Genomic DNA, 10,775 nt, shown 5'->3' on the forward strand with positions numbered 1-10,775 from the left:
TATGGTCCTACCTGCCACATCCAGGTTCGCCCTTGGTTCCAACCCAGTAATACTGATGTTAAACAGGGGGGGCCATTTGGAGCAGAGGGTCCCGTCAATCCAGGGTCATCTGAGGGGCTGCCCCTGGTCCCTGAGCCCTTTGGCCCAAGGGGCAGTTGGCTCCCCAATGGCCACTTTTTTGGCATTTTGGACAAGGCATCTTAGGAGACTTGCCCTTGTGGAAGCATTCCCTCGCCCAGTAGCCAGGTTTTCTGCAGACCCAGCATCAGTCTTGGCTTCTGCTGGGACGGGTCAGGGTTTCTCTGGATGGGGGTTGCCCCTGTAGGGCTGCCAATAATTGGGCCTGCCTATTTTCTTTCCTCTTTTCCCTCTCTGGGTAAGGAACCTATCTTTTAAGAGGTTGGATTAAAGTTGGGTTTCTGGCAGATGGAACAAATCAAGCTCGCTTGTCTAGATGGCTAAACCCTTTTTACTAATATTTATGGAAAACAAGTCAAGTTCTAAATTACTTTACCCTCTTTTTCAAAATTTGCATTTTAAAACGATGGCATAGATAAGGGTTCCTGAGAAGACCAGATAGCACATTGGCATCTCAAAGATGCAGGCAAGTTTCTCTTAGGATGACTTTGTTTCCTCTTTGTTTAATACTTACAAGCCTCTTAAGATAAATAGGGAAGGTTTGGGAGTGGTAAAAAGATTGGTGGGTTTTGGATTATTTTTGGAGCCACACTCCTGGTCTTGTAAAGACTACATTTGTAAAACAAGGACAGTTTTGTTTTTCTTTTTTCAAAGAATTGTGTGGCTACCTCAATGATACTGAAGGACTAACATACCCATTTACCTATGTTGGAAAGTTTTACTTTTCCTCATTTAGCTTAGGGGAGAAGGCCTCTTCCAAAATTCCAATCAGGATCTGAATATCAGCTATGGTTAATTTAGTCAGACCAGTGGCCTCCTATTTTGGTAATCTATGTACAAACATTTTTGAGGATCTTCCCTAGGTTTAAGAAATTTGTGAGGGTGGTTCCCTTGCCCCTCAAGAAACATAGTGGCCCCTAACTTAGTTAATAAACCTCTTCCCATTAAAGGGATGGGACAATCAGGCACAAACAGAAAGGAATGTAAAAACAGCTGGCCATTGATGTTGCACAAAAGGGGTTCCAGGAAAGTGTGGCCCTGCCTTTTCCCTGACACCCCCATTACATACTCTTTATGGTTACTAAGTTTTCCAATCCTTTGGGTTAAGACCGGAAAGGTTGCACCAGTATCTATAAGCAAAATTCTATCAGGAGGCCTGCCACATCAATGACCACCCAAGGCTCAACATTTATTATGTAGATGGTATCTCTAGGCAGAGCCACTTTTGGCCTCGGGCTCCCTCAGTCTTCTGATTGTGAAACCCCGTCAATGGCCGAGGGGCCCCCATCACTCTCTGGTGTCTGGGGCATTCCTTCTTCCAATGCCCTGGCTGTTTGCAAAGAGCACATCGATCGCAACTCTCCTTCCAGTGCCCCTTTTGTCCACACAGGGCACATTGGTCCTGTCTGGGTATTCATGGGCCTAGTGGTCCAGGAAAAGCCGGCCTCGCAGTTGGTGGTCTCTGAGCAGACAAAACCACTGCAATCATTTGCACCTTTTGCATATTTCTCTCCGTGCGTTCAGCATTTTTGGCCATATACTTATTATTGAAAACCAAATAAGCCAATTGGAGCAAATCGTTCTTTGGAGTCTGAAGACCAGCAGTTGCTTTCTGAATTTTGCGCCTGATGGCTGGGGCAGACTGGGCCATGAAATGCATAGCCAGAAGGGCCTGTACCTTGGGGGAGGAGGGATCCAAGTTCATTCGGGATCCATGGCCCTGTATGGTGAGGTCCCCTAGTTGGCATTCTAGAGGTTGTAAGAACAAATGGTTTTGTACTTCTCCAGAAACTCCCGTGACCGGGATAGACTGAGATGTTTTCTGTGCCACTTTGGTGTTTACCACAGAATATGTGACACCGTATCTATTAGAAGGTCAATCAACTTATTCCTCACTGTCAATGTTACCTGGGGGCTCTTGTGGGAAAATTAGAATTGGGCGCCTCAAGTCCAAGGGAGTCCCCGGGCCTCTTAGAAGATATCGGAGCAAGGGAAATTGCCCTGCTGCGGAAACGGCTCCCGGTCCAAATTGGGTGCTCTGTCGGGTCTTAGATGGTGATACTAAACCAGGTTCCTGTGCTCCAGGGGTTAACATAGAAACTACTATTTGATCCCCATGGGTAAGGGAAATAGGAGGTGGTGAATATGTTGGCGGCATGGGTCGGAGGGCAGTTGGAACAACTGCCGGTGCAGCTTGCTCGGCCATTGGGGGAGCTGGATAGGCTAGAGGGAGGTTTAAGTTTTGAAATAACATACCCCCACTCTCATTTTCTCCCTCTTCCCCTTGTAGAATAGGCTCCCCCTTAGGTTTTCTTTCAGACCGCTGCACCATAAGGTGGCAGCCCTCTGACTCATTTGCCTCCTGATGCAATAGCATAAATGCTTCTACATATGGAATCTCATCTCTTTTCCCTGCTCTTTTGCAAAACATTTCTAACTGCGATATCATATAATAATTGAGTGAGCCATTCAGGGGCCATTGTTCTTCTGATCCTAGCATCTATTGGATCCGCACCCTATTACAATAGTATATCATATCTTTCTTAGTCATAGGCTCACAGCTATGTTTTGCCCATTTATCTAATATATGCCCCAAAGGGCTCTCCTTTGGGATAGATGGAGTATTTCCCATTTTTATAAGTTTGATAACACCAGAACACAAAAGACACATATTCCAACACAAAAAGCACAAATTCCAACATCAACACACACAAAACTAAAACCAAACCCAACAAACCGGTTCTCAAAATCAGGTAGAGTCCAACAACAATTCCCCTCTCCAACAGGGTACCCCAACCAAAAAAACTGGTTTGTCCCATAAAGGAAAAGCCCAAATTGAGGGGGGAATATGTTCTAATGTGCACGCCAGAGCGACTTACTCTCCAAAATCGAGTCTGTCGACTCATAGAAGTTTGTCTGTTCCTTGCTTCAACTGCCAAGAGCTGGGGTAGCCGGTGCTGCTTCAGGGAATTTTGAAGGGAAGATCTTCAGGACAAATGGTCCCCGCAGCTGCTAGGGCCTTGCCCCAATATTCCCTGACTGGCGCCGCCTAGCCATGAGTAGCAAGGCTCCTGGCTGGCTAAGCTAAATTTGTTACCGAGTCCAAGATCGCTCTGCTCGCTGCACAACAGGCCAATAAATTGGGAGACGAGGTGTTGAGACAAGGAATAGCGACTGTATTCGTAAAGCCGGCAGACTGAGAAGATGGCAGACTAGGGTCCCCCCAAAAACCCATCTTATCGGGGTCTGGATGCCAGTTTCTTTTATAGAATCAGAGAGGGAAATAAAGTAAAAAGTCAGAATAGAGAGGGAGAAGTGGGGAGGAAGTAAAGTAAAAAGGGCCATCAGTCTTGAAAAACATCTGGAATGGCCAGCCTTGGGGAGGGGATGTGTTAATTTCTTTTTTCTTGCAGCCATTCACAGGTGGGTAGGGTTCCCTGAGGCAGGCCGTTATGTATGATTATAATAACAAAAGCAACGAAAAGCAAAGGCTAAAGTCGAAGAAACAGATCCAACATGGAGTCAAAATTGGCTCTTCCTTGCTACAATATTTTTTCTAACTTTTTACAGTAGTCCCCTGTTATCCACGGGGGTTACGTTCCAAGAACCCCAGTGGTTGTCTGACACTAGGGATAATACCAAACCCTGTTTGGTATATACCCTGCTTTTTCCTATACATACATACCTATGATAAAGTTTAATTTATGAATTAGGCACAGTAAGAGATTAACAACAATAACTAATAATAAAATAGAACAATTATAACAGTATATTGTAATAAAGTTGTATGAGTGTGTCTCCCTCTTAAATATCTTATTGTACAAATTCAGTGTCTTTTCCATCTTAACTTTTGCAGTTTGAGGTACGACAGCAAAACTAGCATGAATTTCTTTTTCTTTCTTCACAATTTCATGGATAGAAGATTCGTTCTTACAGTAGACCTTAGCAACCTCAGCATATGATTTTTTTTCATTCCTTAAGTCAAGAACTTTCACTTTTTCACTTAAAGGAAGCATTTTATGGCCTCTCTTCAGTATATCCAAATTGCGAGCACCACTACTCTTGCACTTTGGAGCCATTATTAACTAAAATAAGAGTTACTTGAACACAAGCACTATGATACTGCAACAGTCAACCTGATAACAGAGATGCTACTAAGTGACTCACAGATGGGATATGCTGGACAAAGGGATGATTCACCTCCTGGGGCGGGATGGAATGGGATGGCACCAGATTTCATCACTCAGAATTGCACAACTTAAAACTTATGAATTATTTATTTCTGGAGTTTTCCATTTAATATTTTTGGACTGCAGTTGACCGTGGGTAAGTGGAACTGCACATAGTGAAACCGCGATAAGGAAAGGATACTGTACATAGACTTTCTTCTATAAAATTTGGATTACATTACATGTAGTCCAAATCCTTTCTTTTATCTTTTAGCATTACACTGTGAGCATTTCCCACATCTTAAAATTTTCAAGACTGTGACTTTTGTTGGCACATCATATTTAATTAAATGTGATAACTATTTTCAGTCAGCATTTATGTGTGTCTTTTTTCCTATCAGTTATTTTTTAAGCTTATTATATGTGCTTAAAATTCATCTCCAATTAATCCTCAATATAAACTTTATCTAAACCTCTGGTGACACCTCTTCTTTTTTCATCTGATAAATATCTGAATCTTTGAAAAGAAAGTGGTAATAGAAACAGAAAGAGATGAGAGAAAATGGAAATAATGATAGGCAATTGTCACTAAAGCTGCTATAAGTTGGGAGGTGTTACCTGTGGCTTTGAATGAATGTGTAATAATAACGGCAATATTTGTAATGATGGAATAAAAAAGAATTTGTTTTTTTTAAAAATACATTTTTGGCATCCTCAAGAAATAATATGTCTGTCATTAATGCCTTGGTGCTAAGAAAAAGCCTGTTTGGAGTGTTTCTTTGCTATCTGTTGTCAATCTTCTCTACTCTCATTCTCTATCTTCCTGAAGCCATGGGAATAAAGAAGAGTTCTCCTGCAGAGGAATACAACTTGCTGTGGAATGGTTTCTAGATAAAGGCCATAAAGACATTACTGTATTTGTGCCTGCGTGGAGAAAGGAGCAATCCCGCCCTGATGCACCAATTACAGGTACCATTTCAAATAAGTCATTTCTTCTCATCCAGAGGCAAAGCTGTCAAGATAGTTTGGGGAGACTTTGATGCTCCCAAATTAGATAATTACTTTTCTAAATTTATTAAGTATACTTAAAATGTTTCTTATTAAGTATATTTTAAAGCATATTTTTCCTGATCCAAATAAACCATTGTGCTGTGGCATACAGCAATTAAATAGAGACTTCAATTTCAGGCAAAGAATAAAGCACACAGTTGAAAAAAAGGAGTGTTTTTTCTATTTGACCATAGACTTCAGACTAAAGGGGGATGAATCTGAGTTTTCCAAAATACTAAAGAAACCATGGTAGACAATGGATCTTATTCTGTACCAGATAAGTGACTGTGGGATTTGCAAATTAGGGGGTAGAATAGAAAAAGAGAAAAGTCCCATGGCATTCAGAGCGAACTTATCCATGAGGCACAGTAGGCCCAGTGCCTAGGGCCCATGATAGATACTTTTAGGGTCCCATGTAAAAGTTTTAATTTTATTATTTTTTTAACATCAGAGGGGAAAATTGAATATAACAATGAATGTATAATAATGTACCTAACTGGATTATTTGTTTTTATACCAACCCAGTTGTAAAGTATAATTTTTAATATTTCTTTAATGGAAGAAGGGACCCATGAAGGCAAAAGTGCCTAAAGTCCACAAAAGTCATGATGTTGCCCTATTAGCAGGAGGATCACTACATTCACTTGTAGTAGTATATGAAGCTAGCTCTTTACAGCATTTGAGAGCATAAATGACCCAGTCCTCTGAGTATCAGCTCTTGCCTGTTGTGCAAAATGAGAAGGTTCAGTGAATGGCTGTCAGAACTGTGTCATGGAGCTATCTGCCAGCTGCTGAACAGGCTCTCAGCCTCAGTCTGAGAGTGGATCCTGGCTTCTTTCCTCAGTAATTAAGAAGCTAAAAGGAAAAGGGGTCAGTACTCACATGCTACCCCTTAAGTTTTTCCTTAGTCATGGCTTTCCCTCAGGCAGAAGGCAAAAATGTTGTCCCTAGGAGGGATGCTTTATTCTCCTTCTGGCTGACACATCCTCAGCATACTGCCCTGGTTTCTTCAGCAACCAAAAGCTGGTGCTTCAGCCAAAGGGCAAAACAAGCCTCAAGAATGCTAGGGTATCAGTGTTATTTCTCACTGTTCATGGTAGGTTTTAAAAACTTAGATGCCATTGAATCTATGTCCTTCATTTTATCAGAAAGAAAACTGGAATGCAAAGGGGAAGGTAACTTGCCTAAGGTCACAATCCAAATTGGTGCCATAGCCAGGAATAGAGGCCACTTTCTCTCTAAGGGCAAATAATATATTAATCTAGTACCAACTTTTGTATTTGTAATATGGGGATAATGCTGTTGATTTCCAAAGGTTATTTCTACCCTCTGGCGTATAATCCGTATTTCAACAGATCAAGATATCCTACGTAAACTGGAGAAGGAAAAGATTCTTGTCTTCACACCATCCAGAAGGGTCCAGGGCAGGAGAGTTGTTTGCTATGATGACCGGTTCATAGTCAAGCTGGCTTTTGATTCTGATGGCATCATTGTATCCAATGATAACTACCGAGACCTTCAAATTGAAAAGCCAGAATGGAAGAAGTTTATAGAGGAGCGGTTGCTGATGTATTCTTTTGTGAATGACAAGTATGTTTCTTTCCTGTAGGCTCTGAATAGCCTAAATCCGAGTTATTACTAGGGATAGATTTCATTTCATTTCAATAAACATTTGCTGGACACTTACTGTGTACAGTGCATTATGCTGGTCACCATGGGGATAAAAGGCTGAATGAGTAACAGGACTCACCCTTAAGAGGCTCAAAGTGTACTGGAGAAGAGAGAGAGATTCCCACAATGTGTCGTGATATGTGCTATGGTTAGAATTTTTTAAAATTGCTTTGTCTATGTGAAATGATAGGAAAAAGCCTCACAGAGGAGATAACATTTGAGATGAAGTTTACTGCAGAGGAAAGAGGGCTGCTGGGCATTTCAGGTAAAGAAGACATCATGAATAAAGCTACAAAGATGTGAAAGTGGGTTGCATGTTGGGGGAACCAGCAGGCATGCCAGTATGTCTGGAACTTATAATCCACAGAAGAATGACGCACGGGAAAAATCATTCCTTTTTTGTGTTCAAGTGGAAACAGAGGGAAGAACTGCTGGCTTAGCAGAAGATAGACTTGAGGCAGGAAGGGCCATTAGAAGGCTGTGACAACAGTATAGGCAAGAGGTAGTGATGGTCTGAACTCCTGATAAGGGATAGTGGGGACAGAATGGAAGACGTTTACCTGTTGCTTGCTTGCTTCCAGATTTATGCCTCCAGATGATCCTTTAGGACGCCATGGCCCAAGCCTTGAAAACTTCTTAAGAAAGAGACCCGTTGTTCCCGAACACAAGAAGCAACCATGCCCTTATGGTGAGTACCTATGTGCAGAACCAAGTTCTGTACTGAGAGAAACATAAGAACTCTGTGAATACTTTTCTCTTCAAGGTTTCCCTTTCAAAGGGAAAATCCTGGCTTGTCCACTTTCTTAGTTAAAGTCTGTGTCTTCATGTATTATCAGTTAGGCATTTAAAGAAACATCTTAGAAATTGCATGAGGAAAAGGTAACTAGAATCGAAGGAAAGAATAATTGTCACTAGTTAAAATGATGCATGTGTTCTAGCTGCCTCTGTCCTGAGCATGGTTGCTGGGTGTAAGGATGTGCAGAAACCCACTTGGCCTATGGAATCAGAAAGGGTAATGCCAAATTGGGTTTGGCCTGAAGAAGGACGTGTCTTTCAGGCAGGTGACTGCACACTCTGTCAACTAATAATACCCTTTTCTTCCAATCTGTACTTTCCAGTTTACTTACAAATTTTATTTTCATTTCCTTTTTTAAATATAGTTTTCTAGAGTGCTTTCATGATCTTACCCAAGTCCCTGGGATACAAAGTTTGTGAGCCTAATAGTATGACATGGGCTGCCTGGTCTGAGGCTACTTTGAATGTTCATTATTTTTGGATAGTCATTTATTTATAGGATGACTAGGTGTTTGTTCTCAACTATCATTTATTCATATCATAGAGTATTTCATGTTCATTATTTTCCTTTAGTCCTCACAATGACCCTATAATAAAGGCATTATTATGAACCTTGTTTACATAATAGGAAAATGAGGCACAGAAAGTAAAATCACTTACCAAGGTCATGGGGCTAGTAAGTGACATAGCTGGAATTCAAACTCAGGTCTGACCGGCCTCCAAGCCGGTGCTCTTTGCACTGAACCACCCTGCCTGCTGCTGCCCTACACTGCCTTAGCATGTGGGTTATGCCTAGGCAAAGTTATGAATTACAGGAAAATGAAGGCTGTTCAATGGCTCAACTCTTAGCTTTCGCATTGCAGTTTCCTCCCCAGGTTTCCACTTCTTCCCTCTCCCCTCACAGTGTGTGATGCCACCATGGTGTTGTCTGTCTCCCATCTTTATGAACAGTTAATTTTCTGCCTTAACCCCAAACAGTAAAACTCTAACCTGAGTGACCAGATTGTTACGACAGCTTCTGGCACAGAGAGTTGCACCACTCTGAGAGAGAGTCTTACCACAAGGCATTATTTTTCAGGCAAAAAATGCACCTACGGCCACAAGTGCAAATACTACCATCCGGAGCGGGCCAACCAACCGCAGCGTTCGGTGGCTGATGAGCTCCGCATCAGTGCCAAACTGTCCACAGTGAAAACCATGAGTGAAGGCACCCTGGCCAAGTGTGGTACAGGGTTGTCTAGTACCAAAGGTGACATAACCTCAGAAGTCAAACGTGTGGCCCCCAAGCGCCAATCGGATCCCAGCATCCGTTCCGTGGCTGTGGAGCCTGAGGAATGGCTGTCCATTGCCCGTAAGCCTGAGGCCAGCTCTGTCCCCTCACTTGTGACTGCTCTAAGTGTCCCCACAATCCCACCCCCCAAAAGCCATGCAGTGGGTGCACTCAACACCCGTTCAGCCAGCAGCCCGGTGCCAGGATCCTCTCATTTCTCCCACCAGAAGTCCTCACTGGAGCACATGACCAGCATGCAGTACCCCCCAATCCTGGTTACCAATAGCCATGGGACCCCTATTAGCTACGCTGAGCAATACCCAAAGTTTGAGTCCTTGGGGGACCACGGCTACTATTCAATGTTAGGCGACTTCTCCAAATTGAACATCAACAGCATGCATAATAGAGAGTACTACATGGCTGAAACAGACCGGGGGTTGTATGCCCGGAATCCCAACCTCTGTCCTGACAATCGTATGAGCCATAGCAGGAACGACAGCTATTCCTCTTACAACAACCTGTATTTGGCTGTAGCTGATACTCATCCTGAAGGTAGTTTGAAGCTGCATCGCTCAGCATCTCAGAACCATCTTCAGCCTTTTCCTCATGGTTACCATGAAGCCTTAACGCGAGTGCAGAGCTATGGCCCAGAGGACTCTAAGCAAGCCCCCAACAAGCAATCAGTCCCCCACTTAGTTCTGCATGCCCAGCACCCGACAACTGGAGCACACTCCAGCTGTCCTGGAGACTATCCCATGCCTCCCAATATCCATCCTGGGGCAACTCCCCAGCCAGGACGTGCCCTGGTGATGACTCGGATGGACAGCATTTCTGATTCCCGCCTGTATGAGAGCAACCCCATGAGGCAAAGACGCCCTCCTCTGTGCCGGGAACAACATGCCAGCTGGGACCCACTGCCCTGTGCAACTGACTCCTATGGCTACCACTCCTATCCCTTGAGTAACAGCCTCATGCAACCATGCTATGAGCCAGTCATGGTACGGAGCGTGCCTGAAAAGATGGAGCAGCTTTGGATGAATCCTTGGGTTGGAATGTGCAATGATTCCAGGGAGCATATGATCCCAGAGCACCAGTATCAGACCTACAAGAACCTCTGCAATATTTTCCCTTCAAACATCGTCCTTGCAGTGATGGAGAAGAATCCCCACACAGCAGATGCCCAGCAACTAGCAGCCTTGATTGTTTCTAAGCTTAGGGCTGCACGTTGACATGACATAGGACTTATTTCACTATACAAATATAAATATGAATACCAATAATGCACTAATACTATGATAATAGTAACTAATAATTTTGCGTTACACTTCACAAGTTACAGAGTGTTTATGTCATTGACGTGCATAACAACCCTGTGAGGTAAGTCTTACTAATGTCTTGCTTTCTAGACAAGGAAACTGAAGCTCAGTGAGATTAGGTGACTTGCCGAGGTCACACTGCTAGCAAGTGACCAAGTCAAGACTCACACCCAAGTCCTCTGACTCCAAGTCCTATGCCCTTTTGCACTGCACCATGCAGGTAATGGAGGACAAAACCCAGGGGAAAGGCCCAAATGCAAGAAACCCCAAGGGATTCCATTACCAACTGTGTTCTTAGTCACACATTCTATATTACAAAGTATCGATGATAATATCTAATTTAGAGAGCAAGAGCATCAGGATCAA

General features: G+C 43.1%; 1 protein-coding gene across 1 annotated transcript in view; it reads left to right on the forward strand.

Moving 5' to 3' along the window:
* ZC3H12B (zinc finger CCCH-type containing 12B) overlaps positions 1-10,775 on the forward strand; it is a 30,689-nt gene extending 19,914 nt beyond the window's left edge. The window contains exons 2-5 of the mRNA XM_068532620.1: positions 5,137-5,276; positions 6,713-6,947; positions 7,610-7,716; positions 8,902-10,775. Of these exons, the coding sequence (XP_068388721.1) occupies positions 5,137-5,276; positions 6,713-6,947; positions 7,610-7,716; positions 8,902-10,322 (1,903 nt within the window). The 3' untranslated portion in view covers positions 10,323-10,775. The remainder of the gene's footprint in view (positions 1-5,136; positions 5,277-6,712; positions 6,948-7,609; positions 7,717-8,901) is intronic.

This window comes from Eschrichtius robustus, chromosome X (genome assembly GCF_028021215.1).
Source record: "Eschrichtius robustus isolate mEscRob2 chromosome X, mEscRob2.pri, whole genome shotgun sequence".
In the NCBI taxonomy this organism is placed as follows: domain Eukaryota; kingdom Metazoa; phylum Chordata; class Mammalia; order Artiodactyla; family Eschrichtiidae; genus Eschrichtius; species Eschrichtius robustus.